An 18823-nucleotide genomic window follows, 5' to 3' on the forward strand; every position below is an offset into this window, starting at 1 on the left:
ATTTATCGTTTAATCATAAATATAAAACATGCAAATTAACACGAGTGTTGTATGACTTTTAAATATTATGTTCTCTATATGAGAAATCATTGAAATGTCATTGGTTCAGAGACTATAGCAATTCTCAATCGCCCAGTAATCAATCGCATGGAGACGCGCACCAATCACAGGCGACTATTTCTTGATTGTGTGTTTATAAATTTTCTCTACATTTTCTCTCTCAATGAAAACACATTTTAGCATTTTGATATGAATACAGGTTCGCTTGAATTTTATAGCGAATTTATTCGAATTACGTTGAATTTTATTTCGCTGAAAGCGAAATATGAAAAACATTAAACAACCGTCTTGCCGTTTTTAGATCTACAATTGGTTACGTTGAGTAAAATATTTATTTTGTAACAGTCGAAAATTTTTTTCACTGAAATAAAGTTCCGTTTTATACATAATGCGCATAAATCATTTTATTCCTTTTTAATATTTGGTGAGCAACAAGGATAAAATTACACATCACGCGCATCAAATGTAAAATGGAACTTTTATTCCAGTTCATTGCATTCTGAATGCAGTGAATTCAATAGTTGAATGAGCGCTCGCTATTATTGGTATATTCTTTTAGATCATCAATCCAATCAGCATTTTAGATCTAAAAAAATACATTAACAGCAGTAAGCGCTCACTCAACTATTGAGCTTCCTAACGAGTGACGGCTGAATTTAGTCATTGTGAACAGGCTTTAATCGTCGAGGAATTCTAGTGGCCCGTCTGGCTGGGTTCGAACGTCGAACCTTCGTCGATGACAGCGCTTTCCTCATATCATTCGTCCCTTTCCATCGTGTTTTTGGAACTTGTATTGCAAATTCCATCTCCCTGTTTCCGATCCCCCTCGGTGAGAAACGTTCGGCTAGACATTGCGTGGGATCGTGGAGGCAGGAAGGCAGACAAGGCAAGGCGAGGCGAGGCGAAGCAAGGAAGAGCGAAGAGCCAGGCGATCGGTCGGGCTCGGAAGAAACAGCGGCGGCAGAAGTGGGGATCGCGCAGCCATTTTCTATTTTTGCATAGCACCGCGAGTGAGAAACCAGTGCGTGCGCGCGCGTGTGTGTACACGAGCCGTTTATTTTGTTGTGTGTGATATACGGAGATCGATGGACTGACGGTGATCGGCGGCGAGCTGCTGCACTTATACGGGCCGTGTTGTGACATGTTGATGATCGTTGGGCGACACGCGACGAAAAGATCCTGCGATCGTGCCATTCGCAGAATCGTCAGGGCCCATTCGTTTGCGCAGCTTCGCGTGTAAACTCTCACTCGTGCTCTCTCTCTCTCTCTCTTTCTCTCTCTCTCTCTCTCTCCCTCCCCTCCCCCCCCCGTACAATCTCCTTTATCCCAATAAACATACTTTTTGCTCTCTCTTTTCTCTCTCCTCTCCCCCTTTCCCTTTTTTCTCTCCTTCTCTTTCTCTCTTTCTCCTGTCCACTAATCGTTCATCTCGCTGTCGACACGGTCGCAAGAAGAAGGACACATCGTCCCATCGAAGTTTCGTCGATCGCTGGCCAAGTCACGACTCGTAGAAAGGGAAAACCAGTCTGTGATACTAAGCAGTACTAAGCAATATATATTATACACATATATATATATTTAGAGGTGTAAACTAGTAAGGTAAAAAAGTGCGCGCGCGCGCGCGCCCCCGTGTGTACGTGTGCGTGCGTATGAATATGTGCGTGTAGACGTGCGAGCTTAAAGCGATCGCGCGCGTCCCGTGCGCGCGCGCGCGAGAGAGAGAGTGGTGTGTGTGTGTGTGTGTGTGCGCGCGCGTGTATTTGCACGCGCGCCCGCGCGCACATTTTTGCGTGTGTGTGTGTGTGTGTGCGGGTGTGTTACGTGCCACCACTCTGTATGGTGTACGAGAGACATAGATAGAGATCGCATCTCGGAAAAGATAGCGAATCACAGGAGACGGGAACGCCGGTATCCGCGCAGGACACCCCATCCTACCCCTCTGGCGATCGACGAAAAGCCGACGCGATCAACAGCGCGATGTCCGTCGAATCTGTGACAAGTGACAAGCAGCAGCCACCGCCGACGGCGACGACCACCACGACGACGACGACGACAACAACGGCGACAACGGCGTCGACGACGACGACAACGGTCACGGCGACTGCAACAGTGGCCACGAAGAAGGAAGAGGGTACGAGTCGATTGATCGACAATTTTATTTTCTTTTTCCGTTCCTGGTTTCAGAGACAGTGCTAGAAATCTAAGGATATATGACAGATAACCTCGCGAGTTCGCTCGTTTATGATAAGTTTATTCTCTCTTTTTTTTTTCTTGTCTGATTTTACCAATGTACAGCTACATTCTAAAACGTCCTCTACGAAGAACTATATAATACACTTGTTCTTTTTAGTTGAACTTTTTACACAGTTCACCTTTTCCTTTTTTTTTCTTTTCTTGTTGGAGAGAAAAAAGAAAAGATGAATTGTGCGCAAGAAATTCAGCTAAAAAGAGCAGATCCTATATCTAATAAGACTTTTGCTTGAAGAGAACGTTTGGAATGTAGCTAGATTAACTGTAATCTTGGTTTAACTTTTTATCTTGTTCTAAAAATTAGAAAAGGATAGAGCAAATTAAATCAGATTAAAGTTAATCTATATTGATAGAAATGAACGTCTCTTTCTCTCTCTCTCTCTCTTTCTCTCTCTCTCTTTCTCCTTCATCAATCAGTCAATTAGTGTGTTTTCTGTTCCTGTATTAGACTGCATTAGAATTCTTTTTTTCGTTTTCAACAAATATCAAAAATATATCTATCTCATTTTAAGTTCTAAAAGTATACACTAGTTTAGCCACAGAAAACAAATCTAATCTCTTTTATTACACGTTATTAAACGTTATATTCTTTATGCTGAAAACAGAGAAAAAAAAGAAAATTCAAACGCAATAAAAGTATGGATCCACTGTTGATTCTTGTGAGGAGAAATTGACATGAATTTGAAGGAACACATATTTTGATGCTCCTATGTTTGCTTGCTGAAATATCACAGAAGATTAAAGTACTTACTTTAATGTACAAAAGGATCTATTTTCGATCCGCTTAATTCCTTTTAGGAAATAGTCAATACAAATGTCGTTCTATTTTTGTTATTCATTGAACAACAAAGAAAGCTAGAACAACGTTTATGTCGACTGTGCTTCTCCTAAAAGGAAAGTAGTCCATATAAATACAAAATAATCTATGGATCTATTACTGTATGCAAGTTAAAATTAAACTAACAAGTCTCAATTTGTTCCACTTTTTACTAATCTCTTTATTTTTTTTATCGTTTGTCATCTTTTAATTTATTTTTGAGATATATAAATGGGAATTGTCTTTCTTTGCCTTCGTTATTAACATGTTTATCATTTAGGACTTGTGGTATCAATATTGGCTTTTTCATCATGTCTGTTCTTTTTTTTCATAATCTTTCGAATCTATTCATCCATACATAGCAAACAATTTTCCAAATATTTATATTGCTTCAAAATATCTACCACATGAAAGAAGATGTATATAAATTTCTAGATTGAACAAAGAATAATTTTTTACATGTATCTAATATTTTTTTACATATTCTAATATCTAGTAACACGTATTATTCTGAGATCTGATTATATTGTGTATATTTGTGCGAATTTGTGTGTATTTTTTGTTATAAGATAATCATAATTTCTGGAAATTTTCCTAGACAAGAATCAGTTACATTTAAATGATTTTGTCCGTGGCCAATCAAATGCTTACTTATCTGGAATCGTCTCAGGAAGGCTTTGATTGGTTTGTAAGAGAGGTATCTTGTCTGAAGACTATTTGAATCAGTCAGTCTGCACTGTACTCTGCTTACACAACGGTTTACATATATTGCTTCTGTATCAAGTTGTGCGAGTGTTATACAGGCAGTGACACATAGAAAACTGTTAACATCTAATATATAATTATTTTAACAGAAATATGCGATTCTAAAGTTTGGTATATTCAAAAAGTCGGACATCATTTAACATTTTTTTCTCTTTACCAAGAAACACGAGAAAGATAGGAATTTGTTTTTCTCAACTGCTTTGCTTCAAAGGATAAGACGAGTGTACTTAAAATTTCGCCGATTTCAAGGCCAAGAAAAAAGTGAAAGAGATTTTTGATTTTTTTTATTAGATCTCGCTGGAGTTTTTTTTATTGATTCTTAAAGAATAGAAATTTTAGAGATAAAGCGTTTGTGTGTGGAATAATATCATTTTCTGACTTACGGAGCGACGTATTTCGTGACGGAACTTTATCCTGGGAATTTATTGACCCTCGTTTGCCCTTCACCTGTTTGTTTACATTGCTGAGAACGGTTGTTGCGCGAGGAAACATCACGAACGGTTAGATAGGGCAGAACGGCCGAACAGGTAAAGGCTTTCTCGCAGTCGGCTTATTCGAGGCAAGACAAACGATATTACAATGAGATTCGTCGCTGTTGAACGATTTATCGGCTCGAATTGGTATCGCCGACCGCGGAAACGACCGTTAGTCGGCCCGACTGGGTCTCCTTTTTTGGATATCCTGGTTATGCAAACTAGATCCTGCCGTTGGTTTCGAAAAAACAAATCTGTCAATCCTCTAAAGCGAGTGACCTTCCGTAAGTACGATCGCGTTACGCCAGTCTTTTTGATCGCATTTATAAGAATGCACAGTTGGAATTCTTGGATTCCAGATTGTCACTGTTACATTTTAATGAGATTTAATCACTCAACGAAGCTGTCTGAGCCATATTTGTCTCATTACATATTACAATTACTTTATATTATTATTATTTTTTTATTTTATAGGAGATGAAGCAATTATATCGATGTCGGTGGCTGGTGAAGTGACCGACACTTCAATCGTGGAAGTAGGTCGTTCTAGACCACAATTTCAATATTCTCGGGTAAATATTGCTTTGAAATTGTTGGAATTTCTCAAAATAATATGCCGAGTTTTGCTCCTTGCGATATACAAGGTAAATGTTAATGGTTGAATCAGATTTTTATCATGGAAGATGAATTATCGACTGCAAAGAGTAACGTCTGTGGCACAATGATGCTTGATTGCTTGCGTTTTAATAAATTACTGGAAGTGCATCACACAGAATACAAAATTTCTAGTAATTTACCAATATGTAAGCAATTTAGCAAGAAAGCAAGCATCATGTGCTGTTGGCTTAAGAGACCGTGCTACTATTCTACTATTAATATTCACTCTGTATGTTGCGCGCGCGCGCGCGCGCGCGCGCGCGTGTGTGTGTGTGTACACATATATATATTTTATTTATTTTTATTTTTTATTTTTTTTCAGGAGGATCTAATGCTGATAAAAAATTTGCGATTATCTAGACGTAGGCCTACATTTCTAGATATCGCTTATAACAAGTAAGTTTGAAGATTTGGGATCTCTCGATATATCGATATTTGTCTCGTTAATCATCAATACTTTGTTCCTTTTGCAGCTCAAGAGGTGTTTGGGATCCTGAACGTTGGCATTCGGATAGAAAGCGTAGCGATACACCCCCGAAAGAAGAAAGGACTGGACGTGGTGATCAAATCACTGAGAATCATAGTAAGCGACGTAATAATGGCGATCCACGAGACCGAATACGTAAAGAGCAAGACGGCATTGTTTTGAGCCCCCAACGGAGAAGTTTTAATTCGGGATGTTTTGTTAACGTGAATCAGCCACCAAACCGACGTCCGGAGAGCCCGATTGGCAAAACAGAAGTACGCAGTCATTTCACAATTCCTTTTTTTTCCGAGACATGCGTTTCTATCTACCTTCAGTTACATCGCTTTGTATTCTTTTTATAAACATAATTATGAAATATTTTACAGGTCAGCCATCGTGAACCTGTTCGTCGAATCGGTAGCGGCAGAATTTTAACACGGGATATATGGGACTTTAGAGCGGAAAACGAAAAGATCGATTCTGAACGTGCGGATTATGGTTTTAGATCAGGCACAGCTGCTGGTGGCTCTTTGCGTGATCGTGATAATAGAGATAATCGTGACGGGAAGGAACGAGATAGAGATCGTGACATGCGAGAAAGGGAACGTGATCGCGACAATCTGCGTGAGCGAGACGAGAGGTTTGAGCGGAGATCATTCGGCCGAGATTATGGAGATCGTAGCGAGAGAGAACGCGATCGTGGCGATAGAGGAGTAGACCGAAATGAACGGAATAATCATCAAATGGAACGTGATAAGGATCGCGGACGCGAAAAGAGATACAGCAATGATCGTCGACGGACTTATAGTGACAATCGCGATTCAGACGAACCAGAATGGTTTAGCTCGGGACCTACATCGCAACACGATACAATCGAGCTCAGAGGCTTTGAAGATATTCCGGAGGAAAAGGTAGTGAGCAGTAGTAATACCAAGAGTAAGAAACAAACTGCCGCGCAAAAGAAACGGGGCAAGAGGAATGCCACAGAGAAAGAAGACAAATCGAATGAGAATTCAGCGGGCCCTAAAGGACGCAGCACTCCAACTGTCATGGATCAGCCTATAAATGCTGTACCAGCGCCACATTCTCCAATTTCTGAACAAACTGAACAATCTATTACTCAGAACAAAGAGAATGAGATCAGTGAGAGTACCGAGCCGACTTCTGAATCGGGTGAGAACTCTGGTGCAAATCAGAATCAAGAGGACTCGCATCCAGATTTTAATCTGGATGAGTTCCTGAAATCTGATACGTTCCCTGGCGTCTCTGGATTATTGACGGTGAGTCATATAATATTTGTACTTCAAACATTTGAAATCATTTCACTTCTTTATGTTAAATAATTATTTCTTTTTTTTTATTTAGAATGGAGTTGGGTCGAATAGTGGTACTGGTTCGCGATTCAGCCAATGGTTTAAAAGAGAAAGTCCAGTTCAGCAGGCGGATAGTCGTAGAGCTTCCATACAAGATGAATTGCTGAACAATTTATTGAACGACATCACTGAGCCAAATATTCAAATACCATCGGTGACGGAATCGAACACCTACTTCGCACCAATTTCTCCAGCCAACACGACCAATAATGCTAACACGACCTCAAATGGCGTCAAGTTACTCGAAATGTTACATCGCGGTAATAAGCCGAATCAAAATGGACAGGGTGACGCGAGTAATGCGGCTATACCTATGATGAAAAATTGTTCTATCAAAGATTTGGGTAAGATAGATGTCATTTGAATATTGTTGTCGAATAAACAGGTTGTAGTCATACATAATAGATATAAATTTTTTTCTAGAAATTGGTGGTAAAGTTGTGCATAGTTTGGAAGAATTGGAAGCACGTATGCGGGGTGGTGCTCCTCCACCTACGACTTCGACTGATGCACCCCGTGTAAATAAGACTGAAGATCTCTCTGCTTTTAAGAAACTGGTAAGTCGATATGTGATAATTTAATTTTATTCAAAATGCATTAAAACAATTTTTTTTAGCTTGCTCAAGTGACTGGAGGACAAGCTGTGCCTGCAGCTAACGGACCTATCACTCAAAAACAACCTGTAACGTTAATGCAAGTAAGTTATATTTTTTTGCTATGTTAATTAACGCATATAATTTGCATCTCTTTCTTTCTTTGTTTTTTAGTTACTTAATTCGCAACTGAAAACCCAACAGTCGATGCCACATCAGCAGCCCCCCGCTGAACCAATTCATACTACAACATTTAATCACGTTGGTCCTCTTGGCCCTACTCAACATCCTCATCAAGTTCAGATGCAACATGAGAATTTAATGAAAGTCTTGCAAATACAGGTATGACATACATCATTCTTTGTTTAGTGATTAATGCAATGAATTTTGACAAATGAATATTAACAGCAACAACAACAGCAGCAGCAACAACAACAACAACAACAAAAGCAACAACAACGACATTCTGATATGCTATCAATGATGATGGGTAATCAACGGATGTTAGGTGTCAGTCCAGTGCCGGCGGAGATGCAAATGATGATAAATAATGTCCCGTCGAGCCAAGAGCTTTTGCAACGACCGGAAGCTCAAGCAATCATTCAAGGTTTACAACAAGGAGAGATCACTAGGCAACATCTAATACAACAGTTGCAAGTCAGTTATTTATGATAATCTGTATAATCAACATTTATTTATTATGGTTATAGTAAAATCTTTAATTATATGAATTTGATAGAATCCTGCAATGCAACATCGCCATCGAGAAGTGCTGGTGAACATTTTAAAAATGTATGGTGGCACCACACCTCGTACGATAAGTCCACATCCTCATCCTGCTGCTCCTATCCCTCAAGAACACATTCTACAACAGATGCTATATCAGCAACAACAGCAGAGAATTCCATCTCCTATGAATAACGGTAAGATATTTTACACATCAATATCCTTTTTAAATCCTTTTTTATTACTAAAGGCTAACTAAAAACTTAGAAGTTCTAATTTTTATTAAATTGAATGATTTTATATTGTATATGGAATGCAGCTTATTGTCCACCTCCGATAATATCACCAAATTTAACAACTAATCCTAGTACTTTAACAGTACAACATCCAGGTAATATAATAAATACACTATGTATTTTGTTAATTTTTTTTATATTATTTTATATTATCATCTTTTAAATACATAAATTTCTGTTTAAAGTTACATGACAAAAGGCTACATAATGTAATATAATTGGATAATAATTGGATAAATAATTTTAATTTAAATTATATATTGGGCGATATCATTGAAGTTGAAAAAAAAAATTTAAGAAAATTAATATTGTCAATTATTATGTAACAGTGATACCGCATAGAGTACCATCTCCAAGGGAGATTGTTATGCATACTCAGTCTATAATGCAAAGTGCTTTAATCAAGAAAAAGTTGGAAGAGCAGCGTGAGAATTTCCGTAAGCGACAGGATCAACAACAGCAACAGCAGCAGCAGCAGCAGCAGCAGCAACAGCAAGTTCAGCAGCAACGCACGTCGAGTCCCGTTAATTCACCAGCTAAGCAAACAGCGAGTCCGCTTGCTTTCACTCCAACCTCCGTTTTACGCAAAATGACTGCTGATAAGGAACCTGACGGTGTGAATCAATTCTGCCAAGTAGAAACAACTTCTTCTATCACTCCTGCAATTATTAATGAAAATATTAATTCTCGCATGTCTCAAAATAATCGTCCCATGCACACCGCGGCTTCTTCCATTAATCTCTCTAAGTTTTCTGATTCTGTCAATCAGGTGCAAAATGAGACTCTTAAAATGATTTTCCTGCATTCTGCTATAGCTAATCGTACAAGTAACAATACTACTTTCGATATGGAAGAATCGGCATTAAAGACCAAATATTTGTGCGCATTACAGCAGAAAAAAGAAGATAATTCGAAAATTAACACAACGAAGGAAAATGTTTTCCTTGATGTTAATGAAAATGCAAACGACGATGCAAAAACAACAAAATCTGATGTAGTAGATGACGATACCAACAATAATGATTGTGTTTCGCTTGATGAGGCACTAAAAAAATCATCTGAATTAGAAACGTTGGTAGACGAAAATAAAGTAACTGCATCTACATCATCAGACGAGCTAAAGAACGTTGATTTGCAAAATGTTACTTTACTCACAACCGAAAATGTTTAATTGTGCTGTTACGTCAATGAGGAGTTTGATAAAGTGCACATTAATATTTCATAAAATAGCGAATTCTTAATCATTTGAAGCTATATTTTTCTTTTTATTATTTTTGCGTTATAATGAAAAGCAGTTGTTTTGTTTCTTCGTTTAATGTCCGCGGCGTGGTTTAAAAGATTTAATGTGACATATTTTGAATATGATTTTTATTTTATATGTGATTAAAAAGCACTTTATAGAATAAACTCTTCATTTCTTAACATAGATTTATTACATTTTTGAATAGAATGTTGAAATAGTTTCTTTTATAATAAAAAGCTTTATTGATCCTGTCTCATCTGCTTTAACTTTTTTTTTTTTTACACACGCTCACACTTTCTCCTGTTGTTGCATCTTTTTATCAATATATGTATTGAACTTCTATTTTCATTTTCCTAATTTTGCTATATTTGTGCTTAATCCTTATGTTTGCCAAAATTGCATGCGCTATGACAGAAAATGAATGTAATGTAAATAAATATTTAACAACAGCTGCATTTATTATTATTCTTATGAAATCATTACAATTAATAATATTATATTCAGAATATAATTTTCACAATATGATATTTTATTTACACACAACATAATTTTATGTAATTGTTATATATAAAATGACCATGAAATAATTGATAAAAAGTAGGAAAATAGTAGAATAGAGAACTTCAATGAATAATTTGATAAATATTTAGTTGCTTTACAAGGTGTATATGTATATGTACATATAAATTTTATTAAAAATTATAAATTTAAGCATTTAATTTTGGAAAAAATATTTGTTTACTGCTAGACGCTCTTTTTTTTTTTTTTAGCATTAACATTAAGAAAACATTAACATTGTACTTATATCATATTCAACTATAAAGTCAAATAATTATTTATCATTATAAAATTGTGTATCTGAATGTAGGAAGCAACAATGAGCCATCCAAATTGTCACAAACTCAGGCTTCTCAGATGCAACAAATGCAGTCTGCTGCGGCTCAATTACTTGCACAGGGAGCTCTGTCTCGACATACTGCATTGCGATCGCAACCCGTTCAATCGACATGGTCGAATCCATCTCTCAAACAGCATCCAGGTTAATATTATTAAATATTTTATAGAATTGTAGAGAAATTTTTTTATTATAAAAATCTTATTTTCGTGAATATCGTTCAGGTAAAAAGTTTGTTTTAAGATAAGCAATATGGTGTAGCTATCAACTACTTTTAATATTCTAATTTTAATTTCAGGTCGACCTATAGTAAAAGGTAATAGCAACACTAGTAGCAATCAGTTCCAATATAATACGGGAAGTGCGGAATTCCAACAACAGCATAGAACAGTGCCGAATGTTTACGGCAACCCAGCACGATCCAAACACACGATGGCAACTTCGTTACCGCATCATAATGTTCCACAATATAATATAGCGCAAAACTCGATTATGAATCAGAGATCAAATCCTATGAATACTCAGATGAAGACACAGCAAGTTCCAACGCATCTCGCTAATATGCAACAACCACCACCATCGCATGGAACTGTTAACATGCAACAACAACCGTCACAAAGGGCTGTAAATACGCCTATGCAACTTGTCATGAATCAAAACTACAATTCTAATCGTACAGGTAATGATTCGATGAAGTACTAACTACGAGTATTTTGAAATAATTTCTAACAAATCAAACGACTTCTCTCTATCTATCAACATCAATATTTATAAAATTCCTTCCTATTTACATTAATTTTCAGGTGTTTCTTCCCTCCCAAATCAAATTGTATGCAATGGTGTTCAGAAATCGGAAAAATAAATTATTCTTAACTCTCCTTCACTTAATTCTATCATGACGTCATTTAGTCTCCTTTGGATTAAACTAAGTAAACAATTATTAACTACATTGAAATGCTTTACGCTAGAAAATTTTATAATGTTATCGTTATATTAAATAAATAAAATCGGCAAATTATTCTCGTTTTTAGTATCTTATGTGATTAATCCGCATATATTTACATAACAATAATAATATTTGCCCTTGTTTTTTTAACGATATTTTATTACAACACTGAATCATATGTGCAGATGGACAAACGATGCGATCGCAGCAGTTAAATATGGCAGTCGGCCGTCAACCTTCACCAGGCCTCGGATTCGTGGGTAGTAACGGAGGTGATCTTTCGCCAACATCTAATCAACTTGCACGATGGTTTAGTCCAGAGCTTCTTGCTCAAGCTCGAGCTGGCAAGCTTCCAGAGCTTGCACAAACGAATGTCTTGTCATTGGAAGAGCTTGAGAGACTTCAACACGCATCAACCATAGTGCATAACTAAAGTGACATCGGACTCAAATTACGTTTCAGCTTTACAAGCACGAAATTACATTGGTAACGCTACTATTGATCGGAGAATTCTACATTCTCCTTTACATCCGAAGCACCTGTGTGACATATCCTACACGGATGCTGGATACACGTCGTTAAATTGGTGCTCGCCTATGTAGATCTTTTTATCAAGTCTTCGTATCGACAAAGGATTTATCGAAATAACGCCATGTGTTTTGATTAAGAATAGAGTCGATTAATCAGTTGGACGATATTTCTCTTTTAAAAGATCTTTTTTTTTTTTTATCGAAAAAGATTCTTGATATCGTTTATGAAGCCATTTTTCCAAGTTTCACGGAATGTTATTTAGAAACTACAAATATACGGATTAATATATGATATAGAACAAAGCGTTAGAACGAAGAAGTGGACACAGCTTTCTACAAAAACGACGTATTGTTTATAAGACTGAAAAAAATGTGAAAATTCTTATTGTTGATTATATGACAAGCTGTTAGAGCTTCATATGCGTACTTTCTAAATGACGTCACACGATAATATCTATTTGCCTAAGATAGAACTGCAAGTTTCTTATGTACTCTATACATGTCTTATCTAGCAAGAATGTGAAAATTATCTAGCGACTTGAGTAATTAATTTCAATATGTTTTTTATTCAGAATGTATCTATTCTAATCTCTTATTTCCTCATTAGTTAATAGATATTACGAGAATATACTGTGATTATATTTTGCTAATTCATAAATACTGATTGTTGCACGGTTACGTTCTTTAAATTCGGAACAAAGCAAAATGATGTTTTTATTACTGTCAGCACAGGCATAAAAATATAGTCTATATACTACATATGTGTCGAACGTAAAAACGTATCGTTGTTGCCAACAGGAATAAGAACTAGATAATCGATACGTTTAATGTAGTATTATTTATAGAATACATCACGCTTGCTTATTTATAATGGGACTTGCAAAAACCCTTAGGCAAATAATACGCAAACTCCTCGAACTTGTGAATTGCAAGCTCTAGCACCTGATTACAATTACTTACACAGAGTGGTGGTGTCGTATTTAATATTCTATTCGTATTTCTGCAAACAATGCGATCTTATTAACACGAAAAGCGTATGAAATAAAATGAGTATGTGACATCACAAGTCAAACATATTATAAAAATAAATATATAATATATATTTCTCGTGTGTAGAAGAGCGCGTGAGAATGCGAAGTTATTGTCACGATCGAAAGTGATATATAGAACGAACTATTTCTTAATAAAGAAGCTCGGAAGATACATAGAAGAATCGTTCGTAGAATTAATTAAAGAAAATGAGAACATTCCATCAGTTAATAAAGGATCAAATTGAACGAAATAATTTTGAGAATTTCGATCGATTAATAATATCGTTGCTTTCGATTTAATTATTCATCTCAAGATCATATAATTTCTATGTAATTACACAAAAAGGATATATATGTATATCGGACCAGCTTTAAAATGATGACTTCTGTAAAAAGTTTATTTCATCTTACATTTCGAAAAGAGATAATATTGTTTACTGTTTAACTATACATTAGAGTCTCATGCGCGAATAATTGCATTTTTCCTTTTTTTTTTTTGTAGTTCGTTGAGTATACAATGAACTATAAACTCTTTTCACTTCTACTTTAAAGAATTACAGTTTGAGAAACAAAATAATTTGTGTAAAAAAATATTCGCAAAAAAACAAACATAACATTAGAATTTTTATATAAAACAATATATATCTTTATCTTTTATTGCTTGACATTACACGAGTTACCTAGTCTAATTTTTAAACATTGATTACATTAATAATTTACTTTATTGCATATGATTATGTATGTAATTGTATGGGGAGTTGCATAAGGAACACGAAGTAAATTTCAAATCTCAGGAGAAAAACACATAAAGTCAATTTTCATAATTATTTTGTGCTTGCAAATGAAATTAAACTCAGGTTTGCGTAATACATGTAATTACGAAAAACGTCCTAATAGTAGACTATAAGCATTATAATTTTGATTTTTATGTGTGCTCATAATATTATATGTTAGGTATAGCGTAAATATTATTTGCGTCAGTGGCACATTAATCCGCATTTCACACGTTTATTTTCGGTACTGGATCTGGCTGTCTGAATATTTTATTTATATAAATGCAAGAGATAAATAATCTCTTGTACGTTTGTTAACCGATATGTAAAAACTATTCTTTATAATATGACAATATTTTATAAAAGATACAACTCATCTTTAAACACACATACATATAAGTTCTATTTGTAACACTTATTTACTTCACAATCGACTAGATTCTTAACTGATATATTAATATGTGAATTATCTACATATATCAATTAGATATATATAAACACATATAAATATTTATATTATATTTAATATAATGAAATATATATGAGATATGTAGAACACATATTTTATATATATATACGTTATAATAATATAATATGAGAATGAAAATGAGAGAGAGAGAGAGAGAGAGAGAGAGAGAGAGAGAGAGAGAGAAGAAGAAGAAGAAGAAGAAGAGAGAGAATAGCGAAAGTAATTTGCACATAAATGACGATTACGAACATGGTACATTAGCTATTTGCAATGACATTCACGAATTTAAAAATTCATGAAATTTCGAAAAATGCAAAATTGCTCATGGGACTCTAACGTTATGCTAAATGTACTCATCGCGTTCGTAAGATCGAGGGAATTATATGGTACAAATGATGAACTTGTATGTTTATGGACAGAAAAAGAAAGAGAAATAAGAATCATTTTTGTAGCATTTTCGTTTATCGAGCATTTTCTCATCTGGCGAATGTATCGACGAATATAAGACGATCTTTCAGACTGTATCTTGGACCGATTTATCACCGTAAGTTTACCTTAAGCGTCCACAAGTGTACAAAGTATATTAAAATGAAGGGTAAAAAGAATTTAAGTCGTTCAACCATGGTATCTGAATGCACAAGTATCTTCAAAAGGAGAGAGATTAGAATTTTCGATTGCTATGCTAACATTATTTTGCTATATACGAAAAAAGAAGCGCAAGGTACCGAATATATAGACATAAAAAGCGTATATTATGTGTAAAAATTGGTTTTTTAATACATTCACTGCCCATCTGAAAGTCACGCGCTAGTGCATGATGGATCTGTTTAGTTAAAGCGAGCAAGCCACTCGAGCTTTGAATGTGAATGTACAGTTATGTAGGCATTACATTTGGAGATATTGTTTTGTATTATTTAGTGTTTGGATTTGCATTTTTTGAATTTAGTTTTATTTTTGCAGACGGTAAATAATTTAAATAAATTTGTTGAAACTGACTTATACAGGTGGTGTCTTTTAGATGGGCAGAGTATGTGTTAATAGAAACAGGCAAAGTTCAGCAAACAATTTTTAACAGAGATTCTTAATGTTGGAAGATGTTCTAACACTAGAACGACCGAGACGTCTCGTACCGATTTTGAATGATAACTATGATTCAAAATCGCCATGTTATAACTTTTCATTGTTCTACATCCGGTCTGATTTACAATTTTACTTTATTATTTTAAAGATGTTAAATTTTTATTTTTAAAAATTATATGAGGACGATAAAAAAACTTGAAAAAGCTGATCGTTCTAGCGTTACATAAAGATTTGTGAGACCCCACGTTTCTTCGAATATAATGTTTGTCGGCTTGGTGGTAGCGATTTTTATTCTCTCGAGACAAAGTATTGCTACGTTTTCAGCAGCGTATCGTATTTACATTTAGCTTCGCGTTTCTTGGACGACGAAGCCTGTTTACCAATATTTGGTGAAAGAACAGAAGCAGTGAAATTATGAGATGCGTAAGGGAATATTCATTCGATCTTTTTATAAGATGCAATTGCAGTGATTATACTTCTGCTTTCATGGAACATATTTGTGAATGAGTCACTTGTCCGATTACATTTGCGGACTTAAAAATTGTTCCGTAACTCGAAAACACGTTTTTGTAAATAAATCGATTCCCGAGCAAACGCTAAAGTACATTTAGTCTATGCACTGTGGGTCGATGACTTGTAAATAAAGTTACTAAATATATTATATTACGTGAAGTCGAGAAAGAAATGTCACAAATAAATATAAGGAATTGTAATTATTATCCTCGTCACGCCATTCTTCTTGTCGAATGACAAGAATCTCATTTGAATCATTTATTTAATATTTGGTATTGATTGAATTACTTGATTCATTTATGAGTTAAAAGATCTGTTGCTTGCACTGTTTGCATTTAATGCTTTGCTTTCTTTCTCTTCAACACCCAAATTATTTATCTCATTTTTTGAGATTTCAAGCAACGCAGATTAGACTGAAGATTAAAAGCTTCTAATCAGCATATGTTCTAAAAATGTCTGATATCTGGCAGACACTTCTTTAAAATTTTAAAGTAATTCAATTGTGCTTGCCGCCAATTCGCCAACTAGTTCTATGCATGGAAGAAACATTAGGAATAGAAATAAATGTATATTAAATATTACATCAATATTACATAGAGTATTTTTTAAAATTATAGCCGGTATTCATAGTCGGATCTTATATTTAAGACTGTCTTAAGTACAGTCTTAAGATGATATTATGAATCAATCAGAGGGCCGTATTAAGACATTACTTAAGATAAGGTCTTAAAATAAGAACCGATTATAAATACCGACCTATAATATGAATACTCAAATGCTAGGAAATAAATTCTTAATGGTGGAACATTAAATTAGAAGTAACCAATCAAATGCTTACCCCAGAAGTGAATGCACATGGTAACCATTTCCGTTTTACAATTTAGGAGACAACGTTTTGATTGGTCAAAGAGCAGCTGCTATGTTCAAAACGATTGGCTGATCCTTGGAAATGGAACCTTAAGCCTATTCTATAATTGCGTAAACATAATTGTAAATGATATAGTTGTAAGAATTAACTAATCATAATCGATTATTTTTCTCATATTTAACTATGATTAATTAAATCTTAAAACTACAATCATTTACAACTACGCTTATACAATTGTAGATTGAGCTTAAGACATTAACTAATCACAGTCGAATGTGAAAAGAAAAATTGATTGGTTAATTTCAGCTTAAGACTTAAAATTTATGACTTATTATAATGACTTATTGTAGAAAGCTTAATAACAATTGATTAATCGCAATCGAATATTTTCCTCATATTTGACTGTGATTGGTTAATTCTTACAACTATAATCACTTAGGGCCCGTTCACACCTTAATGGAAAAGCAGAAAGCGGAAAAATACTGGCCAATCAAAAACTCGCGCAGATATTAAGTAGTCAAAAAGCCGAAATTGTAAACTATCAGTTAGAGTTCTGATTGGCTGCTGCTTTTTCGTCAAGGTGTGAACACATCTTTACAACGTACGATTACGCTTACGCAATTGTAGAATGGGTTTTATATTCTTATATCATGCAAGCAACCGGATACTCCCAAGTATCTACGTTTACGCTTTAGAGGGCGCACACGGTGCTATAGATGTAAAAATAAAAGATGGTGGATCTCTTTGGAGGAGGTGTGGCTCGCTCGGGATCAAAGTATTATTTTCCTTGATTTTCCTGCATCTTACCTTCTCCGAATCCCGACTGATTCGAAAATACATAGTGTTTTAGATCGCGATCAAAGTGCGAAATGATATGTGCGAATGACGGAATGAGAATCTCTCGACGAATTCTCTGGCAAGAAACTTCAAATTTAGCGATTTATTAGAACGTTTGAAATTTCGATTTGAAATTTTAAAATGACTGAATCCGAGAATCTGAGAGCTAACTTGCAATTCGTATTTGAATCTCGCTTGCGAAAAGCAAGAAATATGATTTCTTATATGTGTTATATTTTAGTGGAGCTGAGTTGCGGATCGTTGAGCCTAGTTGAGCCTCGGATATCTCGACCCAAAATACTTATAAGCATCTCAAGAGCATCAGGGATCATTTTCTTTATTTTTCCTCTCCCTTGCTTGTCACCCAGAACCCAGACGCCACAGCCACGTTATATTATGCGAAATAGTATAGAGATCTACTGATCTACTCATTTAGCTACTAGTTGATGCGTCTGTACTGCGAGTTATAACATCCGAGACATTCGTGACTATTAATTATTGGCTCTTAGATCAGATCGCTCGTGGATTCTGTGCTTTCTTTATTCCGAGAGATCCTATAGAATCCCTTTTCTCAACCTTTCTGCCTTTTTTTAAAAATCGTATTTGCTAAATGTCGAGAAATACGAGATATAAAGTGAATGAGAAAGATCTATGGCTTGTTCTTACTACCTGTACTTTTTACACGTTCGTCTTTTTTTTCTTACGTTTTCTTTTTCCAACGTGGAGAGAAAAGGACGAGAGCTAAATAGTGTTGTCATTGAGCCAAAAAGAATAGACCTAGTCTGACGTTCGCACGATTTCCCGAATATATAAAATCGAATCATAACAAGTCACGTGGCTTTATTACGGGGAACATAATGATCGATGAAGACAAACTAATGTGGGAGGGAGTTATTCATATGTAACAGAAAATCAACCGTAGTGTCTTTCCGCGACATACGTGAGTCAGGGAATGTTGCGGCACAACGAAGCGACGATTGAAGAATTCCTACCGAGATACGAGTATGAGAGATAGAAACTCGCTACAGCGCCATTCCACAAAGTATCGTTCGCCCTTCGCGTCCGTCGCAATCAGATCGTTTAGATTGTGCGCGATTAGCTGTCGCGTTCAACCCGATTGGTATACACACAAAAAAAGAAGAGAAAGTAGGGGACGGAAGAG

General features: G+C 35.4%; 1 protein-coding gene across 2 annotated transcripts; it reads left to right on the forward strand.

Annotated features, from left to right (window-relative positions):
• The first annotated feature begins 1824 nt into the window (after nucleotides 1-1824).
• Nucleotides 1825-13380, forward strand: LOC108691420 (eukaryotic translation initiation factor 4E transporter). 2 transcript variants are annotated; one of them, XM_018199169.1, is made up of 16 exons: nucleotides 1825-2191; nucleotides 4840-4937; nucleotides 5345-5418; nucleotides 5496-5763; nucleotides 5875-6768; nucleotides 6854-7205; nucleotides 7285-7418; nucleotides 7478-7558; nucleotides 7629-7796; nucleotides 7863-8111; nucleotides 8194-8377; nucleotides 8500-8571; nucleotides 8806-9090; nucleotides 10588-10758; nucleotides 10913-11293; nucleotides 11746-13380. In XM_018199169.1, the coding sequence occupies exons 1-16, from the start codon at nucleotides 2038-2040 to the stop codon at nucleotides 11991-11993; spliced, it is 3813 nt and encodes a 1270-aa protein (XP_018054658.1). In that variant the 5' UTR covers nucleotides 1825-2037; the 3' UTR covers nucleotides 11994-13380. The 2 variants fall into 2 exon arrangements, with proteins under 2 accessions (XP_018054658.1, XP_018054659.1); XM_018199170.1 differs by lacking the exon at nucleotides 8500-8571.
• Nucleotides 13381-18823: the final 5443 nt, after the last annotated feature.

The sequence above is a fragment of the Atta colombica genome, unplaced genomic scaffold (assembly GCF_001594045.1).
Source record: "Atta colombica isolate Treedump-2 unplaced genomic scaffold, Acol1.0 scaffold46, whole genome shotgun sequence".
Classification (NCBI taxonomy): domain Eukaryota; kingdom Metazoa; phylum Arthropoda; class Insecta; order Hymenoptera; family Formicidae; genus Atta; species Atta colombica.